Genomic DNA, 24,942 nt, shown 5'->3' with positions numbered 1-24,942 from the left:
GTTATCATTTGGTTAATAATAATCCATAGCATGGGTTATTTTTCCCTATATGTATCACCTTGCACTTATCCACTGTATAAGGGGTAATAATAGCGTGTCAAAAATGCACGTCCAATCAGAGTTGCCTGCTGACATGGACCGAAGGGAACAACTAGGATTGCTGGTAACAACACAAGGTATGCTGTCTGAGAGGAGCGGTAAACTGGAGAAGGGAGAGAACCACTTGAGGGCCCTGCTGTGTGGTTCATTAACAGAGATGGATAAAAGTGGTACACTAGCAGGGATATGGACGCCTAGACGGACATGTAAATGTCTCTTTGTGTGGTATATAAAAACTTTTAAATAAATATGGACTGTTTTAAGTTCGATAGATTTCTCTATCGAGACCCTATCACTGGTCACAATGGATACAAGAGACCAGACCGTAATAATCAAATTTTATCTCATATAGTAAAAAAAAGTAGAGGATCTGGGGAAAAAAAAAAAAAAAAAGAGTTAAAGCTACAGAAAACACTCAGATAAAATTAATTACATCTGAAGGACTCTTGAATAAAAGGCTTGAAAGAGTAGAAAATGCATTAAGGGCTCATAACCTGAGGGTTATAAGTTTCCCTGTAATTAGGTTAATTTCTCCTCTGGAACTCTTCAAGACATATATGCACCAGGTTCTTAAAATACCAGAATCTGCTACACTGGTAATTGTAAAAGCTTATCTTCCACAACAGCAGGCCCAAACTGAAGAAGGGGAACAAGAAGGAAATGTAGATGTTACTTTAGATTTAACAAATTTCCTGGAAACTTCCCTGGGAACTGGAGTTATCCAAAGGAAACCACTCAATTTTCTTCGCTTTCCTATCAGAACGCAATCAAGTATTAAGTTTGTTTCTGAGGAATAGACAAACGTTTTTTTGGACGACCCATATGATCTACCCAGATGTAATAAAGGCAACACAAGCACGTCGGAAAGAGTTTCTACAGATGCGATCTGAGGTTCAACAGCGGGGAGCAAGCTTAAGTACCCATGTAAATGTGCAATACATATTTTATGAGGCAGAGCAGCTTAGGGCCTTTTTAGAGGCACGCTCCCCATCACTACCAGTTATTAACCCGGCTCAAGTAAGCTAAAATACCATTGCTCTCCTCGATGTAAAGGCCTTGTTTTCCTTTTGTTAAATTAAAATTTCTTGTTAATATTGCTCTTTTTTCTGCCCCCCACTATTTACTTATAATTTTGGATATTGTGAACTGGAAACAATTATTTTTGAGAAAGAAAATGTTTCTTCTGTATTTATATTGAAGTAACAATATCCTGTTTTTCTGTACAAGGTTTATATACTTGGAATTGTTTTTTGAAAATTGAAAAGAATTAATATATATATATATAAAATCAAGGAGGTTGAAATTTCTCCTATCATTGAGTATTGGTATATTACTATTTGTTCTTGCAACATAACACTATATTTGTTTATCTATTTTTTTAGTGCAAGACCTAGTTGTCTGAATCCCTTACCCAAGACTAAATCAATAACTGGAGATGTCTGACAATTTACATGCTTTTAAGGTGCTCCAGAAGAATCTATGTTGGGAGTTCAAAACAAGGGTGCAACAATTATGTAAGAATCCTCCATTTGTTTCAACATAACCCACACATGCAGACATAGCATTAAAATAATGGAAGTATAATAAATAACTCATTGTGAATAAATAGGGTGAGTTTTATTATTTTTCTTTGTTATTCATTCTTTATGCTATATATATATATTTTTTTTAATACATTCAAAACCAAATGGTTACTCACCTATCACAGCTACAACACAATTTTTAAACAAAGATGTTACCATGTTTTAATTTTTTTTAAATTGTATCATTATGATGTTTAAAATTAACCCATACATAAGAGTTTACCAAACTTTAATAAAATGCTTACAACATACACCCTAAAATGTCATGAAAATTTCACTAACCTTCCCCTCATACCATTAAAAATTGCTGCAAAGCTATAATTAAACACGCCAATTAGTTTAACATGTGTTTTCCAACATCTGTATACATGTATCTCTATTATTTCCCTATGGCTTATGTGCCTTTTACAACTCCTCACATATACATGTATGTCCTTATATATTTACCTTCACTTAAATGTTTATATGTTTGCACTATTATCAAAATAGGCTATTTTCTTTATGTTTTTCTTGACCGACCATCATCAGAAATATCATGCCGGTTTACATGTAACAAGGATAAACAATAAAGCAGGAAGAGAGCAGTTACAAAAAACCAGGTTAACAGAGAACTGGGAAGTGCAGAGACAGTTGCACAGGGAAGCGAAAGCTTAAGGCTAGAAACAAAGAAAACTTATGTACATCATAAAGATTCCCAACATTATGAAGAGACGGGAGAGCCAGTGTCTCATATCTAGTACAACGTGTGGACAGGTTAACAGGGCTATACAATTACTCAGGGAGCCACACCAGAGGTGTGGACAAGGGTTATCTACAGGCAAACTTATCATGGTTACTCTGGTGGGGGTTGGGAGAAGTTTGACAGCAGGGGTTAGAATGAGGGAAGCCACATATTTATTTCTTTAGTTATCAATTGTGTAGCAAAACTAATAATAAATGCTGGAATGTTCCCACTTATATAACATATGGCTCATGTATCTACTCCAAATTGCCCCATGATGCAAGCTTCTCTTTCCTCCTGGCTCTTCACCTATTTTTCTCTTCGTGACATAATCACCTCTTCAGATATCCCAACATAGACTCAACGTCACCCCACAAGAAGCCCTTGATTCTCCAAAATTGGCTTTGTCAGGGGAAACATAACCATCTACAACGACAACCCATAAAAATTAAATCACACACCATTTTAATTCTAAAATCATCAACTACCCATGACACACCATTCATACTCTTGCTAAAATATTTTAGCCATACCGCTTAGAACTTCAGACCAGCTGCTTCTGGCTGGGATGTCTCAACCTTAACAGACTCCAAACAAGTCGAACAACACAACCGGAGTTACCACCTGCAAAATATAGGTCCAACAAATTCAACCTACACTACATCACTCGTGAGCACCACCAAAGCAAATCTCCATATTATGTTCTTTTAGCAAAAGGTCATGCTTTTAAACCGTATCAAAGTCACACAACTTACCCCTTCCGTTGTACCGACAGACTACACTATGACAAGTTCAAAACTTTCTTCAAGAAAGCAACTAACCCTCTTTCCTAAGCTAACTGCTTTTAAATCGCCATTGATATTCAAGGTGCATCGGCTGCGACCCGACGTCCCGGGCGCTACCCCGAGACGCACACGTCCCGACGCCACCCCGGGACGCACACGTCCCGTCGCTACGCACAGACGTCACTTAAGTGGGTCTTTCCACTAAATTTTACATATGAAAAACTCGATGAAACCGTCCTTTGACTCAAAAACGTCTCCCTAAGTCATACATCTTCCAAAACTACATACTTCCATGATATTACACACATATTTTCACACTGACCATCACACCAAGGAAACCCCATTGACACATTCTCTCTACTGCTATAATAACCCAATGTTTCAACATCTCGCAAAGAAGACTCCCCCAACAAACACGCTCACACCGCTTCCTTAATGAGCCTTCACCAACTTCAAATGCACACTTGCCACATTCGTCAATATATTCTGCACACTCCCACTACCAATTCATCCTCACTACACTGACACTCTTGCATACATACAAACCGCCAGACAAAAACCACTGTAATCTAATGTCAATGTATAATGCCAATGTTACAGAGGGGATGCAAGGGAGAGCAGAACCAGAGCACAGTAAAGACAACTGCCTTTTCATCACTCCCTCCACTGCCCTTCCCTCTTCATATTTCAAACCCCCCTCTTTTTTGATCTTGGATTATCTATCTCCCAGATTCAGGAACCTCCGATCCTTCCCACCTCTTCTGTCTTCCCAGGTCCTGGAATTTATCCCTCAACACCTCCTACTCCCTGCTTCCCTTCCTCAATCCCAAAACTTTCTTCCCTCTCAGCCTCTCCCATCATAGATTTCAGATTCTTCCTCCTCTCATTTTTCCCTATATTTGGTCCTTTCACTTCTCCCCCGCCTCTCTCCTCATCCTCCTTCTCTCCCCATCCCTAAGATCTCTTCCCTGTACTGATGCTTGCTATCCCTTTTCCTCATACAATAAAAGAAAAATAAATTGTACAGATACAAGGACGGTTGATAATGTAATAGAAAAGATGGCCATATTTCTCAATATATTTTTGAATGTTTAGGATTTTGCCATGGAATCTATCCCTGAACCGCGGCAGTGAACTCCGAGGCTGTGCCTTCAACATCACTCCCTGCTGTCTGACTTTACTAGGGGATGGGGGTGGGGCGCCACAGCACCATCGGTGCCTCCAGGTGTTAAACCCCTAAATCCGTCACTGACAGCTCCCCAACTCCATATATTTCGTATAGATCAATGCGTTTCGATCGCGGGCTTTTTTTTTTTTTTTTTTTTAAGGGTTGCCCTTTCCTCTCCATTCGCCGCCTATAACCAAAGGGGTTTCAAAGCACTGGCAGGCTACGAGGCGGGAAAGATACCCACCCTCCGGCACTCGCGCCTCTCTCGGCAGTGTAACGGTTGCGGTGAGCGCGCGGGTACGGGGCCACGCGAGCGACTCTAGTAAGAACAGCGGCGGCTACCCAGCACCAATACACACAGCACTAGCGCCTTCAAGGTACCCGTCGCTGGGGGAGCAGTCAGGCCCAGGTAGGTTGGTCAGCGGGGCTGATAATGAGCAAAAAAAAAAAAAAAAGATCGCAATTCATGATCGAAATATTAAAAAAAAAATTCCCATAATTCCTCAACTGCCAGTTGGGTAGGATTCTCTTGAACGGGATCGCAAAAGAAAAGTCGGAGGAAATCCCAGGAGATTTTTATCAGGGCCCTAACCCAGATGAAATCTTCGATTTTTTTAAGTACGCTGGTTTTCTAAGACTGTTGAGAAAAAGAAAACACACCCCCTGCCTAGTTGGTGTATTGCTGTTTCTTTCTATTGGGTTATAACGTTATATCAGGCCGATACAGTACAGTGCGCTCCGACAGAGCGCACCGTTAATCCTCGATTGGATGTGCGGTTTTGACGCGCTAGCGTTACCCCTTATTCAGTAAGGGGTCGAAAACGCGCGTCCAACCCCCCCGAACCTAATAGCGCCCGCAACATGCAAATGCATGTTGCGGGCGCTATTAGGTATTCCCGCACGATTCAGAAAGGAAAATGTGCAGCCAAGCCGCACATTTTACTTTCAGAAATTAGCGCCTACCCAAAGGTCGGCGCTAATTTCTCCGGGCACCGGGAAAGTGCACAGAAAAGCAGTAAAAACTGCTTTTCTGTGCACCTCCAACTTAATATCATGGTGATATTAAGTCGGAGGTCCCGAAAGTTACAAAAAGTTTAAAAAAAAAATTTGAAGTCGGCCAGCGGCTCGCGGGTTGAAAACTGGATGCTCAATTTTGCCGGTGTCCGGTTTCCAAACCCGTGGCTGTCAGCGGGTTTGAGAACCAACGCCATCAAAATTGAGCGTCGGCTGTCAAACCCGCTGATAGCCGCCGCTCCTGTCTAAAAAGAGGCGCTAGGGACGTGCTAGTGTTCCTAGCGCCTCTTTTTACCGCCGGGCCACTCTCCCGCGGACTTTACTGTATCGGCCTGTAAGTGGGCCAGGCTGATTACCTATGGTGTATCCTCTATTTATACTTATTTTCAATGTATTATACTTGAGTTTTAGGTAGTAACCTAGCTTTATCACGAGACCTTTTATATCTATTTTTGGATAATCAAAAGCTGAACAAGGTAATGAAGTCTCATAGAATACGTATTAGAATTAACTGAGGCATTTTCTAAAACAGTGATTCTCAACCTTTTGCCTATCGGGACATACCTAAGAGATGAGGTGCTCATGTGTGACACACTGAACACATGACCATGATGGGACTTAATATAAGCATATGCTCTGCATCCACAGAAGTCCCCCACTTCCTAGCAATAGGTACAGAGCAGAACTAAGACATTTCTCTGTACAACTCATCATACAAAAAAGATATTCTGATTCTGGTGTCATCTTAATAATGTGAAATACCAAACTGTGATCGATGAGCACCAAACCAAGTTAAGAAGGATTCTTACAATAATAATGAAATAACCCAAACCAAATCCTTCATGTTACATGTATAACTTCTCTTAAATGGGATTCCTCAATTCTCAAAAAAGAGTATGGTAAATTCAACTGTTATAATAAGAAAAATATTTATGGAAGGAGAGGAACGTTTCATATACAATAATCATAAATCCCCAGCAGGGTGATCTGACTGTTAATCTAATCATCAACGAACCTCCTCCGACCAAAGTGTGTAATCAATGTGCAAACATTTTTTTTAAAAAGTGAATTTTTCTGTGTGTATTCTTTAAGACATTTATCGTTTCTCTTATTAATAAACGTGAAGTGAATCACTCCAATGTTCCAAGTTTTTTCAAGTAAACACTCCTCGCAGCCTTGTAACTGATCCCGGTGAAGGGTATGAAGCGATATTTTCAAGGCAACCTAGATGGGCTTAATAGGCAGTCTCTTATGGCTTAAACAAAAGCTCATACAACACCCCGACTTATCTGATGGTTGTACGGGTCACCGACGCGGCCACGTTTCAGGTCCACCCTCGGACCTTTCATCAGGGAAATTCGTCCTCTTACGATGTCTCGTCGGTCAATGTTGAGTCGTTGCCTACTAGGTTCATAGTGTGAATCTTGCGATTCTATCCGTATGACATAGTGAGGGCAAAAGTAGCGCTGGCGCCATTTTGAATATTGGCAATACGGCGTGAGTGCAGGAGATCGCTCCCGGACCCCCCGCTGGACCCCCAGGGACTTTTGGCCAGCTTGGGGCCCTCCTGACCCCCACAAGACTTGCCAAAAGTCCAGCGGGGGTCCGGGAGCGACCTCCTGCACTCACGCCGTATTGCCAATATTCAAAATGGCGCTGGCGCTACTTTTGCCCTCACTATGTCATACGGGTCGTTAATAGAAATGGCGCCAGTGGCCCTTTGCCCTTACCATATGACAGGGCAAAGGTAGCGCCGGCACCATTTTGGTGCCGGCGCTACATACATATGACATAGTGAGGGCAAAGGTAGCGCCGGCGCCATTTTGAATATTGGCAATACAGCGCGAGTGCAGGAGGTCGCTCCCGGACCCCACTGGACTTTTGGCAAGTCTTGTGGGGGTCAGGAGGCCCCCCAAGCTGGCCAAAAGTCCCTGGGGGTCCAGCGGGGGTCCGGGAGCGATCTCCTGCACTCGTGACGTCGGGTGACAGGAACCAAAATGGCGCCGGCGCTACCTTTGCCCTGAATCACAAACATTGGTCACGTGTGTGTGGGGTGTGAGCGTTTGTGCAAGGTGTAAGAGCTTCCACTTACGTCCACCAGATGTCACTGTTTTGTGGAACCAAATTTTTAAACTTTTTTACCAGCCCCCGGTGTGACATATATGTAATGTAAGTGTAGAATATAAGTGTAAGTTCCGTTATTCATGTTAAGCCTGTTGCTGTCATCTGTTTTCTTCCTGTAAAGCTTGTTGTATGTAAAGCCTGTTGCTAATTTAATTGTTTACTGTAAACCGAGGTGATATATATTTTTACGTGCCGCGGTATATAAAAATCACTAAATAAATAAATAGAAGATCCTTGCCGTATGTGAGGTGAAACTTGTGTCCAAATTTGAACGCAATCGGTTAAGTGGTTGCTGAGATTAGCGATTTGGTACAAATTATTTAACATTTTATTTATATAGATGACAGGAAGCTGCTCTTGCTTCCTTCTCCTTTTCCTGGCCAGTGGGAGGTAGTTCCTTCCTTCTTCATCCAGATCAGAATGCAATATCACCAACATCTGTTCATATGGGCCTGGCAGGACACCCATTTTATCTTCTTCTGCCTGGCCTGGCAGTGAGGCTGCCGATGCTCTCTTCACCCCATGGAGCCTGGATGTGAAAGCAGGAGCATGAGGGAGAAAGATGTATGCTCTGTAGATCCACTGCTGCTGCCTCCTCATCTTCCTCTCCATAATACTTCTTGCTCTCATCTGCTGCTGATAAAGAGGGAGGGAGACTCTGGATTGGACAAGTCTTTTCTGCTGGCTGGTAGCCAGGAGGAGGGGGAAATGTACTGGGCAGGATGGCATGGAAAGATAGTTCAAGAGTCTACTGGGCAGGAATGCATGGGGTGATAGTCAGGGGTGGGGAAAGGAGGTTAGAGTTGCTGGGTAGGGAAAGGTGGAGTGGAGAGGAGTTGGGGGCTGATGGGCAGGGAAGAGAGATGGAAGGGGAGTGGGGGATGATCAGCAGGAAGGGATAGGAAAGAGGTGGTCAGAGGTATTCTGGGTAGGGAAGGGGAGAGGAAAGGGCAAGAAGTTGAATAGGGGAGAGAGGGAGCATGGGGACGAGGATGTGGGAGGGGCTGTGAATGTTGAACAGGGATATGAGCATGTGAAGGGATGATTGAGTAGTGAGGGGTGATGAGGGGCACGGTATTCCTTTTTTGTGGGACTGTGAAGATAAGTATTAAAATATTTAGAAAACATTTTCTGAAATGCTGATATTGTTTGTGTTGTGAACATGAGGCTAGTGGCCCCTTGGGCCGGCCTGCAGGAGACTAGGAAAGGACTACTCTGGTCTGGCAAAGGTAATGCCCTGTCATATGGTAAGGGCAAAGGGCCACCGGCGCCATTTCTATTAACGCAGCCGTGGCCCGAGAGTGGGAGATCGCGGGAGATCGCGCCGGGACCCCCCCCCCCACTGGATCCCAGGTAATTTAAAACATTTTGGGGGGGTTTGGGAGGGTGGGGGATTTGTTTTAAAGGGTCGGGGTGGGGTTTTAGGGTTGTTTTGGTGTGCCGGTTTTCCCGCCCTCCCCCGATTTACGATTTTTTACGATTTAAAAAAAAACAAAACAAAACAAAACATGACGATCAGATTTCCCTCCCCCCCCAGCCAAAATCGATCGTTAAGACGATCAATCACACGATTCACATCCCTACCTAACACCCCCCGCACACATGCCAATTGTACTTATTTCACACACCCTCAAAAAACACACAAAAACCCACTAAATACCAGCATGCTACACTGGGAGGCCACTCACATGCCACATGTTTGCAATTCCCACACCCTACGAACTCACACACAAACACCCTCCTCACACCCCTCACGCACATGACTTTTCTACTTACTGCCCTCAACCTTCGAACGCACGGAAAACTGCAGAATAGTTCGGGCTGCTCCAGCGGGGGGGGGGGGGGTAATACCGTTCCGGGTCACATCGCATACACTACGGCTGTCGGCTGCCAGCAATCAAAATGGCGCCGACGGCTCTTTCCCTTACTAGGACACTCGGGAACGCCAATAGCGGCAGTAGCTCATGTGACATAGTAAGGGCGAGGGCCCGTCGACGCCATTTTCTGAACTGGCAACCGGCGCACCTTCGCCCTTACTATCTGAGCGAGACGACCGCTCCCATTGCTCCACCTTGAGGGCCCGGTGCCAGTACTTCCATGCGGGAACGAATGCCCGCCCCACCGACTACCATTTTTGAAAGGTATCGTCGGGCCTGCAGGGGGGGGGGGGGCAGTTCCGAGATTCTGCAACTCTTGTGGGTTAGTCTATTTCACCGGCCTGGGGGGGGGGGGGGAGGGGAGGGTGGGGGGGCTTATATAAACACAAGTTTCTGTGGGGATTACTTTGGGGTACAAAGGGGGAGGGCACACACAAACTCATACACAAAATGTGCACCATCTCCGAAAGGTTACAAAACAGCCCTCACCAGGTGGGGAGTCACTGAGGTGACAGGGGAGGGAGAATGAGGAGGGAGGTAACTGTCAGGGGAGGAAGAATGAGGGGAGAGGTGAGTGTGAGGGGACAGAGTTGGAGTGGGGACAGGGGAGGGAAGGGGGGGGGGGAGTGACCAAGGGGGAAGAGGATGAGTGACTGAGCTAAATGAGCAAGGGGAAGGGGCAGGGAGGGCAAAGAATCTGACTCAGCCACTGCAACATGTGGCAGGGGTCCGCTAGTCAGCCAGCTCCTGCCCAGACTGATGAGGAAAGATCAGTCTTTCTCTGTGACACTCCTCCTGGGACTTTGAGACACACTAGTGTGTCCCGACACATCTGTTGAGAACCACTGTTCTAAAGCAACTGAATCGTGTTATTTATTTATCTGAGTGTTTCTTACCCACACCCTCCTAAGTTCAGGACGGTTTACAAAGTAACATATATAATAAAATAAATCAAAATACATAACTAGATAAGGAGACATGACAAACAAATGTATGTTATTCTATGAAATAAAATCAGTATATATACAAAACAAACAAGGGCATTAACTGAGACACACTTACTTTCCTGTTCTGGCCATTTCGGATGTTAAATCCTTCCTTAAACACTGTTACTATTCCTTAGCACTACTCCTGCCTCTGCATAGCAGGTCAGGAGTATTTTGTAAGTAAGGGGAACATACTGCTCATGACAAGGGTGACCAGCAGAAGCAGACCTAGTTTTAATCCCACTGCATGCTTGTAATCTTGTGTTTCTTAGGGAAATTAGAACTGTAAATGTACAAATGCATTGGGGTAAAACCCAAGACAGAATCAGCTACCCTCCTTGATATGGCAGTGGTTCTCTAAATAGCCCTCAGAGGTCCTCAGCTGGTTAGGTTTTGATTATATCTATCATATGCATAAAAAATATCTACTTGCAGTGCTGTATGAAACTTACAGGTCGTTCCCTGTACGTACCAGGATCAGTCCAGACAGCTGGGTTATGCCTCCCCTCCAGCAGATGGAGTCAGAGAGAAAACTGAAAACACCCCCTAGATATACTGGTGTGCCACCTGCGATCCCTCAGTATATTCTCTGACTCCAGCAGATTGAGAGGCATAACCTGCGGTCCTGGTCTGGTCAGTTTATCGGTACTGGGAAACATTTGAAAAAAAAAAAAAAAAAAAAAAGAGAGGGACAAAGATCAATTGGTTTCTTCCCTCCTGTCATTTGTTTGTCTGTGTCAGTGTCTGGCGCGGCGCGGTTGGAGCTCATTGCGGGCAGGCAGGAGGGCAGTGTCCTCCTTAATTTTCCCGGATTACAGTGTCCTTGAACCTGGGGGAGAGCTTACCGGTGGGCCGGTCACCCTCCCCCCAATTCCAGGGGATTCAGCCCTGAAGGGGGTTTAAAAAAAAAAAAAAAAAGTAAAAGTTTTGAATCGGGCTCGCTGAGTCACTTAAGTCCTGTTGGGGACAGGCAGTGAGTTTTATATATATATATATAATTTTTTTTCCTTAACCCCGGCCTGCCAGCGTGTTCTTGGACCCGGAGGGGTGGCTAGTTCACCCGGCGCGCTGTATCTGTGAGGATCCTTCTTCACCTTACCTTTGGCGCCCTTTTTGTGTAGCAGCTCCGTTCGCTGCGCTGATGCCGCGGTCTTCGCTCTGCGTGTCCTGTGGGGGGGGGCGGGGGCGCGACTCTCCGAGAGGGTCTCTGTCCCCGATGTTTTCCCGGGGGCGAGGGATCCTCTCGGGGGCCGAGCGCTGCCCGCAGCAGGTCTCCTCTCCCCTCTCCGTCCCGGCATCGCAGCGCTGCAGGCAGTGGTTCTCCGGCCCCTCCTCCCTCGGGGAGGAGTGCGGCGGCCATCTTGGCCACGAGGCAGACTGAATCGTCAGCGTCGGAGGAGGAGGAAATCTCCCCTCCTCCCTCTCCTGGAGCCCAGAGCGCGCGCTCCCAGACCGATTTGGGGACTCCTCGAGCCCCCCTCTCTATAGATGCCCCGAAGAAAGGGTTGAAAAGGGCGGTCCCCTTTTCTTCCGATTTTGTGCTCCTAATGCACAAAGCCTTTTTGCAGGCAGAATCCGGCTGGGAGGCAGAGGCGCCCGCTCCCCCGAAAGTCCCCAGGTCCACTGCCTTGCCCCAGGGGACCCAGCCGGGCGCGGGTTCCTCCGGGGGCCAAGGTCCCCGTCCGCGGGGGGGGGGAGCTGCGGACCCGGAGGACTCAGCCGTGCCGGAGTCCCCGGGGGCTCCGGACTCTTTGACGGCGGATACTCAGGGGGCCGTAGAAGGGGATGACCCCCAGGTGCTGTGTTTGTTTGGAAAGGAGGAATTGAGCTCCCTTATTCTTCACGTGTTGCAGGAGCTAGAGTTAACGACTCCGCCGCAGGAGGCGGACACGTCTACAGGGGATATTGCTATGGCAGGGATTAGAGCTCATCCGCAGACCTTTCCCTTTCACCACAAGGTCTTACAGATCGTTTCAAAGGAATGGGACCTCCCAGAGGCGTCCCTGCGGGTGAATCGGGCCATGGAAAGGCTATATCCCTTACCCAAGGAGTCATTGGAGCTCTTGAAGACGCCCACGGTAGATTCGGCTGTCACGGCTGTGGTAAAGCATACGACAATCCCCGTGACGGGGGGTATAGCGTTGAAGGACCTCCAAGACCGCAAGCTTGAGGTTTTATTAAAGCGTATTTTTGATGTGGCGGCTCTGGGGGTCCGAGCGGCGGCTTGGCAGCAGCCTTGTGCAGAGGGCCAACCTCCGCTGGGTTCAGCAGCTGCTGACCATGCAGGAGCTCCCGCCGGGAGAAGGCTGAGCAGGCGAATTGTGTTGAGGCGGCTGTCGCTTATACTGCGGATGCCCTGTATGACTTGTTGCGTACATCGGCTCGCATTATGTCCTCGGCGGTATCAGCCAGGAGGTTGCTGTGGCTCCGTCGTTGGTCGGCGGACGCCAACTCCAAGGCGAGGTTAGGTTCCTTCCCCTTTAAGGGCAAGTTGCTATTTGGCGAGGAGCTGGACCAGCTTATTAAGGACCTGGGTGACAACAAGGTCTACAAGTTGCCGGAGGATAAGCCTCGGCAACCTCGGTCGTTTGGGAACGCTAGGGCTCGCTTTCGGGGGCAACGGCGTTTCCGTGGGGGAAGAGGGGGTTCCCTTCCCAGCGGCAGCAGGCGACAAGATCCCAGGCCTGGTCTTCTTCTTCCTTTCGCGGCAGGAGGCCTCTACGCGGGGGCGCTTCCACAGGCTTTCCTGCCATCAAGCCCGCACAATGAAGGTGCGCGGGCCCACTCCTCCGTTCCCGTTATCGGAGGTCGGCTGTCCCGGTTCTGGGAGGAGTGGGCCAAGATCACTTCGGATCAATGGGTCCTCGACGTGGTCCGGTACGGCTACGAGTTGGATTTTGTACGTCCCCCCCCGGGATCTCTTTCTGGTATCGCCATGCGGGCCGGTAGAAAAACAGGTAGCTATCGCCCAAACGGTCGCCCATCTACAGGCTCTGGGGGCGGTGGTTCCGGTTCCACGGGACCAGCTACGGACGGGTCGGTACTCCATATACTTCCTGGTTCCCAAGAAGGAGGGCACCTTCCGACCCATTCTGGATCTCAAAGGAGTAAACAAGGCGTTGCGTGTGCCCCGCTTCCGGATGGAGACCCTCCGGTCTGTTATTGCGGCCGTCCACAAGGGAGAATTTTTGGCTTCTTTGGACCTGACAGAGGCCTATCTTCACATCGGAATAAGAGAACGGCATCAAAGGTTCTTGAGGTTCACGGTGATGGGGGACCACTACCAGTTTTGCGCCCTCCCCTTCGGGTTGGCCACCGCGCCGAGGGTGTTCACCAAAGTTCTCGTGGTGGTAGCGGCCTCCCTCCGCCGTCAAGGCGTCCTCGTGCATCCCTATCTCGACGATTGGCTCATTCGAGCAAAGTCACAGGCGGCCTGCAACCGGGCGGTCTCCTTAGTGGTGCACCAGCTGCAGGAGTTGGGTTGGGTAGTCAACTTCACGAAGAGCAGACTCGAACCGACCCAACAGCTGGAGTTCCTGGGAGCTCGGTTCGACACCTTGGTGGGCAAGGTTTTTCTTACGCAGCAACGCATGGTCAATCTCATGACTCAGGTACGGCGCCTGTTGGAACTCGAGATGCCCACGGTCTGGGATTATTTACAGGTCATTGGTCATATGGTGTCTACTATGGAAATGGTACAATGGGCTTTTGCGCATATGCGTCCATTACAAAGAGCACTTCTATCGCGCTGGGATCCCCGCTCGGAGGAGTACGGGATAGAATTGCCTTTGCTGGAGCCGGCTCGCTCCAGTCTCTCTTGGTGGCTGACTCCAGCCAATCTTCTACAAGGGGTGGCCCTCGAACCCCCGCCTTGGTTGGTGGTGACAACGGATGCCAGCCTGTCGGGCTGGGGAGCGGTCTGCCAGTCCCGTGCGGTCCAGGGCACCTGGTCTGCACTCCAAGCGACTTGGTCCATCAACCGATTGGAGACCAGAGCGGTCCGCCTGGCCTTGCGTTGTCTCCTTCCACTGGTACGCGGACGAGCAGTAAGAGTTCTGTCGGACAATGCGACCACAGTGGCGTACATAAATCGACAAGGAGGCACAAAAAGTCTGGCGGTAGCGACCGAGGCGGCGCTGTTGATGTCTTGGGCGGAAAGGCACATAGACCGTCTCGCGGCCACCCACATTGCCGGCGTGGACAACGTTCAAGCGGATTTCCTCAGCCGGCAGCACCTGGATCCAGGAGAATGGGAGATCTCGTCGGAAGCAATGGCTCTCATTGCGCGGCGTTGGAGGACTCCGCGCTTGGACCTCATGGCGACCCGTCAAAATGCAAAGGCGGTGCGCTTCTTCAGCCGGAGGAGAGAGCACGCGTCAGAAGGAGTGGACGCGCTAGCACTTCCGTGGCCTCGTCACATTCTTCTTTATGTGTTCCCTCCGTGGCCCCTCGTAGGGAAAGTGCTTCGACACATAGAGTCCCATCACGGTCCGGTGATCCTCGTGGCTCCGGAATGGCCGCGGCGTCCGTGGTTCGCGGATCTGGTCAACCTGGCAGTCGACGGCCCACTGCGTCTCGGTCATCTTCCCAATCTTCTTCGTCAGGGTCCAGTATTTTTCGATCTGGCGGATCGTTTTTGTCTGGCGGCTTGGCTTATGAGAGGAAGCAGTTGAAGAAGAGAGGTTATTCGGACGCGGTGGTGTCTACTCTCCTTCGGGCCCGTCGGTCGTCCACTACGCTCGCCTACGCGAGAGTTTGGAAAGTTTTCCATGATTGGTGTGACACGGTGGGTACTTCGGCCAGACGTTCATCTGTGGCGGATATCCTTATGTTCTTACAAGATGGATTGAAGAAGGGGTTAGCATATAATTCGCTCCGAGTTCAGGTGGCGGCCTTGGGATATTTGCGAGGTAAGGTAGAAGGCTCTTCCTTGCGAGTCATCCGGATGTGGCGCGTTTTTTGCGAGGGGTTAGAAACTTGCGTCCTCCCGTCAGGCTTCCCTGTCCGTCTTGGAACTTGAACTTGGTACTCCGTGGCTTGTGTGCGGCTCCATTTGAACCCATTAAGGCGGCTTCCTTGAAGGATCTGACTCTCAAGGCTGTCTTCCTTGTGGCCATTTCTTCGGCTCGTCGGGTGTCGGAGCTTCAGGCTCTCTCTTGCAGGGAACCGTTTTTGCGCATATCGGCGTCAGGGGTTTCCCTACGGACTGTTCCTTCCTTCCTACCCAAGGTGGTCTCCGCGTTTCATGTCAACCAAACGGTGGAATTACTTTCCTTTTCGGACACGGAACTGCAGTCTTCTCAGGGTAGGGACTTGAGGCGTCTGGATGTCCGTCGGATTCTTTTACGCTATTTGGAGGTTACCAATGACTTTAGAAAGTCAGATCACCTGTTCGTGTTGTGGAATGGGCCCAAGAAGGGTCTTCAGGCTTCTAAAGCTACGATTGCACGCTGGCTAAAGGGTGCTATTGCGGCCACGTATGTTGGATGTGGTAAGCCTATTCCTGCTGGGCTTAAAGCTCATTCTCTGCGTTCGCAAGCGACTTCATGGGCAGAGAATCACTTGGTCTCTTGCCAAGAGATATGCAGGGCGGCCACATGGAAATCCTGGCATACTTTTGCCAGGCATTATCGCCTGGATGTTCGTGGTCCTCCTGCAGAGTCCTTTGGGAGCAGTGTAATTCGAGCGGGACTCTCAGGGTCCCACCCCAGTTAAGGCGGCTTGGGTACATCCCAGCTGTCTGGACTGATCCTGGTACGTACAGGGAAAGGAAAATTAGGTTCTTACCTTTGCTAATTTTCGTTCCCGTAGTACCATGGATCAGTCCAGACGCCCGCCCTCAGTACTTCTGGGAGTCCGCTCGTGTTCCTTTCTGTTGTTTTCTTCCATTACAGTTTGTATTGGTAATAGATGCCACAGTTTCGAGGTGAAGTGTCTCCTTTCCTCGTGTTTTATTGTTCGCTCTGTGGTGTCCTGTTTGTTATGTCTGGTTTTACCTGTTCTCAAGGAGGTTTCTACTTGATCTGGTCATTTAGGTTATGATTTAGATCACAATTTTTTTTGACATTCTCTTGGGGGTACAGTTGAAGGTGATTCATTCCTTATTTCTGCTTTGATATCACATATACTGAGGGATCGCAGGTGGCACACCAGTATATCTAGGGGGTGTTTTCAGTTTTCTCTCTGACTCCATCTGCTGGAGGGGAGGCATAACCCAGCTGTCTGGACTGATCCATGGTACTACGGGAACGAAAATTAGCAAAGGTAAGAACCTAATTTTCCTATACAGTAAAGTGTGCTCCGTCGGAGCGCACTGTCAGCCTGCTCTGGACGCGTGTTTTCCCTTACCCCTTATTCAGTAAGGGGAGGAAAACACGTGGCCCACCCGCGGCACCTAATAGCGCCCTCAACATGCAAATGCATGTTGATGGCCCTATTAGGTATGCGTGCGGGATCCAGTAAGTAAAATGTGCAGCCAAGCCGCACATTTTACTCTAAGAAATTAGCGCCGACCCAAAGGTCGGCGCTAATTTCTTCCGGCGCCAGGAAAGTGCACAGAAAAGCAGTAAAAACTGCTTTTCTGTGCACCCTCCGACTTAATATCATGGCGATATTAAGTCGGAGGTCCCCAAAAGTAAAAAAAAGTAAAAAAAAAAAATTTGAATTCGGCCCGCAGCTGTCGGGGCGAAAACCGGACGCTCAATTTTGCCGGCGTCCGGTTTCCGAGCCCGTGGCTGTCAGCGGGCTCGAGAACCGACGCCGGCAAAATTGAGCGTCGGCTGTCAAACCCGCTGACAGCCGACGCTCCTGACAAAAAGGAGGCGCTAGGGACGCGCTAGTGTCCCTAGCGCCTCCTTTTCCCCGTTTTTCCCGCGTCACCTCATTTAAATACTGAATCGCCCGCACCGGCGAGGGGCCGGTGCGTGCGCCGGGAGAGCGGGCGTTCGTCCGCTCTCCCGCGGTCTTACAGTATCGACCTGTTAGATTGTAAAACCTCTGGGAATAGGGAAATACCTAAAGTACCTGAATGTAATCCACTTTTAAGTGCTGAAAATAAAAAGTGTGAAAAGCGGAATATAAAAAACTAAATAAATAAAATAAAATAAAATATTTATGTTGGATATCTTGAAAATCCAACAAGCAGGATTTCTCTAATGACAGATTTGGTAACCATGTCTATAAGGCTCTTCAGTTTTCTGTTGATCTGCTTAGGATGTATTTATAAAGGGTGCTGAATTGTGTTCTTTTTTTCCACCAGTCCCCAGAGACCATATTTAAACTCATAGATTGACCTAACTAAAGTGCACCTGATTTGTGGGTCTCAGATATTGAAAAGATATACTGAAGAGTTCAATGAAGGTTAGTTTTCATTTATTATTCTCATTCATTATTTAAAAAGTAAAATTCCAACCTGTCTTAAAATTAAAGGACCAATAACCAAACATTTTCCATAAAATGGTTTATGTCTCCCAAACTCAGATGCAGGTAAAAATACTTAGGCTGTTACCCACGTAAAAACTGTCCAGACTTAGGTCAGGGAATGAAAGTATGAGCACAGATTTCATTTTAAAATCTTTGGGGCCGATGCAATATAAAGCGCGGAAAGTGGGCGCTGAAAAGTCAGCACCCGCTTTCCTAATGTGTGCATGGTGCCCGCAAGGGGGGCGCCATGTATCCAAATTAAAGGGTCGCGCTAGCAGGGAGACGCTAGGGTCGCTAGCGCCTCCTTGCTAATGCGACCCCGCCATGGGTTTATCAAAGGCCATTTTCATTACTGGCAGACAGTATTCATAACTCGGTGGTCTGCCGAGTTTTTTTTTTTTATTTTTTACTTAAGAAAAGAAGTACAGAAAAGCAGTTCCCAGTACGTACCAGGATCAGTCCAGACAGCTGGGTTATGCCTCCCCTCCAGCAGATGGAGTCAGAGAGAAAACTGAAAGCACCCCCTAGATATACTGGTGTGCCACCTGCGATCCCTCAGTATATTCTCTGACTCCAGCAGATTGAGAGGCATAACCTGCGGTCCTGGTCTGGTCAGTTTATCGGTACTGGGAAACATTTAAAGTAAAAAAAAAAAAAAAAAAAAGGGACAAGATCAATTGGTTTCTTCCCTCCTATCGTCTGTCTGTCTGTGTTTCTAGTGTCTGGCGCAGCGCGGTTGGAGCTCATTGCGGGCAGGCAGGAGGGCAGTGTCCTCCTTAATTTCCCGGATTACAGTGTCCTTGAACCTGGGGGAGAGATTACCGGTGGGCCGGTCACCCTCCCCCCAATTCCAGGGGATTCAGCCCTGAAGGGGGTTTAAAAAAAAAAAAAAAAAGTAAAAGTTTTGAATCGGGCTCGCTGAGTCACTTAAGTCCTGTTGGGGACAGGCAGTGAGTTTTATATATATATATATAATTTTTTTTCCTTAACCCCGGCCTGCCAGCGTGTTCTTGGACCCGGAGGGGGTGGCTAGTTCACCCGGCGCGCTGTATCTGTGAGGCTCTTTCCTCACCTTGCTTTTGGCGCCGTTTTTGTGTTGCAGCTCCGTTCTCTTCGCTGATGCCGCGGTCGTCGCTCTGCGTGTCCTGTGGGGGGGCGGGGGCGCGACTCTCCCGAGAGGGTCTCTGTCCCCGATGTTTTCCCGGGGGCGAGGGATCCTCTCGGGGGCCAAGCGCTGCCCGCAGCAGGTCTCCTCTCCCCTCTCCGTCCCGGCATCGCAGCGCTGCAGGCAGTTGTTCTCCGGCCCCTCCTCCCTCGGGGAGGAGTGCGGCGGCCATCTTGGCCACGAGGCAGGCTGAGTCGTCAGCGTCGGAGGAGGAGGAAATCTCCCCTCCTCCCTCTCCTGGTGCACAGAGCGCGCGCTCCCAGCCCGATTTGGGGACTCCTCGAGCCCCCCCCTCTATTGATGCCCCCGTGACGGGGGGTATAGCGTTGAAGGACCTCCAAGACCGCAAGCTTGAGGTCTTATTAAAGCGTATTTTTGACGTGGCGGCTCTGGGGGTCCGAGCGGCGGCTTGCAGCAGCCTTGTGCAGAGGGCCAACCTCCGCTGGGTTCAGCAGCTGCTGACCATGCAGGAGCTCCCTCCGGGAGAGGCTGAGCAGGCAAATTGTGTTGAGGCGGCGGTCGCTTATACTGCGGATGCCCTGTATGACTTGTTGCGCACATCGGCTCGCATTATGTCCTCGGCAGTCTCAGCCAGGAGGTTGCTGTGGCTCCGTCATTGGTCGGCGGATGCCAACTCCAAGGCGAGGTTAGGTTCCTTCCCCTTTAAGGGCAAGTTGCTGTTTGGTGAGGAGCTGGATCAGCTCATTAAGGACCTGGGTGACAACAAAGTTTACAAGTTGCCTGAGGATAAGCCTCGGCAATCTCGGTCGTTTGGTAACGCTAGGGCTCGCTTTCGGGGGCAACGGCGTTTCCGTGGGGGAAGAGGGGGTTCCCTTCCCCAGCGGCAGCAGGCGACAAGATCCCAGGCCTGGTCTTCTTCTTCCTTTCGCAGCAGGAGGCCTCTACGCGGAGGCTCTTCCCAAGGCTTTCCTGCCATCAAGCCCGCACAATGAAGGTGCGCGGGCCCACTCCTCCGTTCCCGTTATCGGAGGTCGGCTGTCCCGGTTCTGGGAGGAGTGGGTCAAGATCACTTCGGATCAATGGGTCCTCGACGTGGTCCGGTACGGCTACGAGTTGGATTTTGTACGTCCCCCCCGGGATCTCTTTCTGGTATCGCCATGCGGCCCGGTAGAAAAACAGGTAGCTATCGCCCAAACGGTCGCCCATCTGCAGGCTCTGGGGGCGGTGGTTCCGGTTCCGCGGGACCAGCTACGGATGGGTCGGTATTCCATATACTTCTTGGTGCCCAAGAAGGAGGGCACCTTCCGACCCATTCTGGATCTCAAAGGAGTAAACAAGGCGTTGCGTGTGCCCCGCTTCCGGATGGAGACCCTCCGGTCTGTTATTGCGGCCGTCCACAAGGGAGAATTCTTGGCTTCTTTGGACCTGACAGAGGCCTATCTTCACATCGGAATAAGAGAATGGCATCAACGGTACTTGAGGTTCATGGTGATGGGGGACCACTACCAGTTTTGCGCCCTCCCCTTCGGGTTGGCCACCGCGCCGAGGGTGTTCACCAAAGTTCTCGTGGTGGTAGCGGCTTCCCTCCGCCGTCAAGGCGTCCTCGTGCATCCCTATCTCGACGATTGGCTCATTCGAGCAAAGTCGCAGGCGGCCTGCACCCGGGCGGTCTCCTTAGTGGTGCACCAGCTGCAGGAGTTGGGTTGGGTAGTCAACTTCACGAAGAGCAGACTCGAACCGACCCAACAGCTGGAGTTCCTGGGAGCTCGGTTCGACACCTTGGTGGGCAAGGTTTTTCTTCCGCAGCAACGCATGCTCAATCTCATGACTCAGGTACGGCGCCTGTTGGAGCTCGAGATTCCCACGGTCTGGGATTATTTACAAGTCATTGGTCATATGGTGTCTACTATGGAAATGGTACAATGGGCTTTTGCGCATATGCGTCCGTTACAAAGAGCACTTCTATCTCGCTGGGATCCCCGCTCGGAGGAGTACGGGATAGAATTGCCTTTGCTGGAGCCGGCTCGCTCCAGTCTCTCTTGGTGGCTGACTCCAGACAATCTTCTACAGGGGGTGGACCTCGAACCCCCGCCTTGGTTGGTGGTGACAACGGATGCCAGCCTGTCGGGCTGGGGAGCGGTCTGCCAGTCCCGTGCAGTCCAGGGCACCTGGTCAGCACTCCAAGCGACTTGGTCCATCAACCGATTGGAGACCAGAGCAGTTCGCCTGGCCTTGCGTTGTCTCCTTCCACTGGTACGCGGACGGGCAGTAAGAGTTCTGTCGGACAATGCGACCACAGTGGCGTACATAAATCGACAAGGAGGCACAAAAAGCCGGACGGTAGCGACCGAGGCGGCGCTGTTGATGTCCTGGGCGGAAAGGCACATAGAGCGTCTCGCGGCCACCCACATTGCCGGCGTCGACAACGTTCAAGCGGATTACCTCAGCCGGCAGCACCTAGATCCAGGAGAATGGGAGATCTCGTCGGAGGCGATGGCTCTCATCGCGCGGCGGTGGGGGACTCCGCGCTTGGACCTCATGGCGACCCGTCAAAATGCAAAGGCGGTACGCTTCTTCAGTCGGAGGAGAGAGCACGCGTCAGAAGGGGTGGACGCGCTAGCACTTCCGTGGCCTCGTCACATTCTTCTTTATGTGTTCCCTCCGTGGCCCCTGGTAGGGAAAGTGCTAAGACGCATAGAGTCCCATCACGGTCCGGTGATCCTCGTGGCTCCGGAATGGCCGCGGCGTCCGTGGTTCGCGGATCTGGTCAACTTGGCAGTCGACGGCCCACTACGTCTCGGTCATCTTCCCAATCTTCTTCGTCAGGGTCTGGTATTTTTCGATCTGGCGGATCGTTTTTGTCTGGCGGCTTGGCTTATGAAAGGAAGCAGTTGAAGAAGAGAGGTTATTCGGACGCGGTGGTGTCTACTCTCCTTCGGGCTCGTCGGTCGTCCACTACGCTCGCCTACGCGAGGGTTTGGAAAGTTTTCCATGATTGGTGTGACACGGTGGGTACTTCGGCCAGACGTTCGTCCGTGGCGGATATCCTTATGTTCTTACAGGATGGATTGAAGAAGGGGTTAGCGTATAATTCGCTTCGAGTTCAGGTGGCGGCTTTGGGCTGCTTGCGGGGTAAGGTCGAGGGCTCTTCCCTTGCGAGTCATCCAGATGTGGCGCGTTTTTTGCGAGGGGTTAAAAACTTGCGTCCTCCCGTCAGGCTTCCCTGTCCGTCTTGGAACTTGAACTTGGTACTCCGTGGCTTGTGTGCGGCTCCGTTTGAACCTATTAAGGCGGCTTCCTTGAAGGATCTGACTCTCAAGGCTGTCTTCCTTGTGGCCATTTCCTCGGCTCGTCGGGTGTCGGAGCTTCAGGCTCTCTCTTGCAGGGAACCGTTTTTGCGCATTTTGGCGTCAGGGGTTTCCCTACGAACTGTTCCTTCCTTCCTGCCCAAGGTGGTCTCCGCGTTTCATGTCAACCAAACGGTGAAATTACCTTCCTTTTCGGACGAGGACCTGCAGTCTTCTCAAGGTAGGGACTTGAGGCGTCTGGATGTCCGTCGGATCCTTTTACGCTATTTGGAGGTTACCAATGACTTTAGGAAGTCAGATCACCTTTTCGTGTTGTGGAATGGACCCAAGAAGGGTCTCCAGGCATCCAAAGCTACGATTGCACGCTGGTTAAAGGGTGCTATTGCGGCCACGTATGTCGGATGTGGTAAGCCTGTTCCTGCTGGGCTTAAGGCTCATTCTCTGCGATCTCAAGCGACTTCATGGGCGGAGAATCACTTGGTCTCTTGCCAAGAGATATGCAGGGCGGCCACATGGAAATCCTGGCATACTTTTGCCAGGCATTATCGCCTGGATGTCCGTGGTCCTCCTGCAGAGTCCTTTGGAAGCAGTGTAATTCGAGCGGGACTCTCAGGGTCCCACCCCAGTTAAGGCGGCTTGGGTACATCCCAGCTGTCTGGACTGATCCTGGTACGTACTGGGAAAGGAAAATTAGGTTCTTACCTTTGCTAATTTTCGTTCCCGTAGTACCATGGATCAGTCCAGACGCCCGCCCTCAGTACTTCTGGGAGTCCGCTCGTGTTCCATTTCTGTTTTTTCTTCCATTACAGTTTGTATTTGTAATAGATGCCACAGTTTCGAGGTGAAGTGTCTCCTTTCCTCGTGTTTTATTGTTCGCTCTGTGGTGTCCTATTTGTTATGTCTGGTTTTACCTGTTCTCGAGGAGGTTTCTACTTGATCTGGTCATTTAGGTGATGATATAGATAACAATTTTTGACATTCTCTTGGGGGTACAGTTGAAGGTGATTCATTCCTTATTTCTGCTTTGATATCACATATACTGAGGGATCGCAGGTGGCACACCAGTATATCTAGGGGGTGCTTTCAGTTTTCTCTCTGACTCCATCTGCTGGAGGGGAGGCATAACCCAGCTGTCTGGACTGATCCATGGTACTACGGGAACGAAAATTAGCAAAGGTAAGAACCTAATTTTCCTTTTTTTTGCTTTTCTGTACTTTTTACCTGCACTCAGCTATTAACGCCTGAGACGCACATTTATTTATTTGCATACGGAGTGAATGAGTAATAGCCTCATTCACATGCATTTGCATGTGAATGAGGCTATTACATTCACTCCGCATCCGACGCAGGTTAAATAGGCACTAATCCCCCTATTGCATTAGGGGGTGGATTAGCGCTTATTTAACCCGCGTCGGAGTGCAGGTTATACAGTGCATTCAGCTGAGCGCACTGTATTGCATCAGCCCCTTTGTATGTATTTTCATATATAGACTTTCTACCTGGTTCCATGCAGGTAGAAAACATCTGGGTACTTTGTTACCTACATTGGGACCGATGCAATATAAAGCGCGGAAAGTGGGCGCTGAAAAGTCAGCACCTGCTTTCCTAATGTACGCATAGCACCTGCAAGGGGGATGCCATGCAATACCTAGGGGGTTGCGCTAGGAAGGAGGCGCTAGGGTATGACCATAGCGCCTCCTTGCTAACTCGACCCTGCTGCGGTTGCCAGTTATGAAAACAGACACCGAGTTTATTGGCGGCCACTTTCATTACTGGCAGACAGCCTGTTATGAAAACCAATGCCGAGTTTACCGGTGTCGGTCTTCATAACTCGGTGGTCTGTCGAGTTTCCCGTTGATAGCAGGGCTGAATTAGCCATGCTGTCATGGGAAATGTCATTCAGGGCCCGGGAGGCGGAGCTTTACCAAGCAGAGGTTAGAGTTTTCGGTCTCTGCAGCTGCGCGTGTGTTCCCGCGCAGGAAAGTAACAGATTCTCCTCAGTCTGTTTTTTTCCGCGCGCAGGATCGCACGCGGAGCTATTTTCTCCTCACTGTATTTTTTCTATACTTGTCAAAATGTCCAAAAAACAGAATAGACCGTCGGGGTTTAAGCCCTGCCCATGCGGGAAGGTCATGTCCGTCACGGATGAGCATAACCTCTGCTACCGCTGCCTCTGACTGGACCACAGCCAGAGTGACTGTGAATATTGTGCCCGAATGTCACCGAGGTCCCAGAGGCAGCAGGCTCACAAGATGAAGGAGCTTCAAAGAGACAACCCTCCTTCAGAGGCGCACTCCACCAGGCCCATCAAAAAATCGGGCCCCATCGGTGAAGAGGGCCTCGTCGTGGGATCCCAAGAGAGTATCGCGACGTCCTCGGGCTAGTGGCGGAGACCAGGGACCTGGTCCGCAAAAGCCTATTAATAACAAGCCTATCCCGACTTCGACACTGACACCAAGAGCATCGAGATCCGCATCTATTTCAAAGCAGGTGCAGAAGACACACCATACGTCGATGCCAGAGCACCGGGAACCGATACAAGAACTACGGGTGTCGAAGATGGCGCTCCCGGCACTGAAACCAACGCACCCGACGCCAAAGCCAACACACCCGGGGCCGATGCCATCCCATCCGGCGCCGAAGCCATCAGATAGTCCTTCACACACAAAAGTCGCTACTGGAATCACAGCCGACTCATTCATCACAAAAACGAAGACATTCCTCTCAGA

General features: G+C 49.8%; 2 protein-coding genes across 11 annotated transcripts in view; one reads left to right on the top strand and one right to left on the bottom strand.

Annotated features, from left to right (window-relative positions):
* OXNAD1 (oxidoreductase NAD binding domain containing 1) overlaps positions 1-3,341 on the bottom strand; it is a 99,912-nt gene extending 96,571 nt beyond the window's left edge. For 2 of the 7 annotated variants that reach the window (XM_029589239.1, XM_029589236.1), the window contains exon 1: positions 3,159-3,339. The gene's annotated coding sequence lies outside the window, so the exon portion shown is untranslated. Of the gene's footprint in view, positions 1-2,739; positions 2,830-2,936; positions 3,028-3,158 lie in introns of all 7 variants that reach the window. The other 5 variants (XM_029589237.1, XM_029589238.1, XM_029589241.1 and 2 more) reach the window with 5 other exon arrangements.
* Positions 3,342-4,652: 1,311 nt separating this feature from the next.
* The window catches only part of LOC115084403 (citrate synthase, mitochondrial-like), a 307,904-nt gene continuing 287,614 nt past the window's right edge, over positions 4,653-24,942 (top strand). For all 4 annotated transcript variants that reach the window (XR_003854548.1, XM_029589235.1, XM_029589233.1 and 1 more), the window contains exons 1-2: positions 4,653-4,765; positions 17,616-17,716. Coding sequence is in view for 2 of the 4 variants with exons in the window: in XM_029589235.1 (XP_029445095.1) it covers positions 17,711-17,716 (6 nt within the window). In the remaining 2 variants the exon portion in view is untranslated. The remainder of the gene's footprint in view (positions 4,766-17,615; positions 17,717-24,942) is intronic.

Source organism: Rhinatrema bivittatum, chromosome 2, assembly GCF_901001135.1.
Source record: "Rhinatrema bivittatum chromosome 2, aRhiBiv1.1, whole genome shotgun sequence".
In the NCBI taxonomy this organism is placed as follows: domain Eukaryota; kingdom Metazoa; phylum Chordata; class Amphibia; order Gymnophiona; family Rhinatrematidae; genus Rhinatrema; species Rhinatrema bivittatum.
This window is presented reverse-complemented; position numbering and strand designations above follow the sequence as displayed.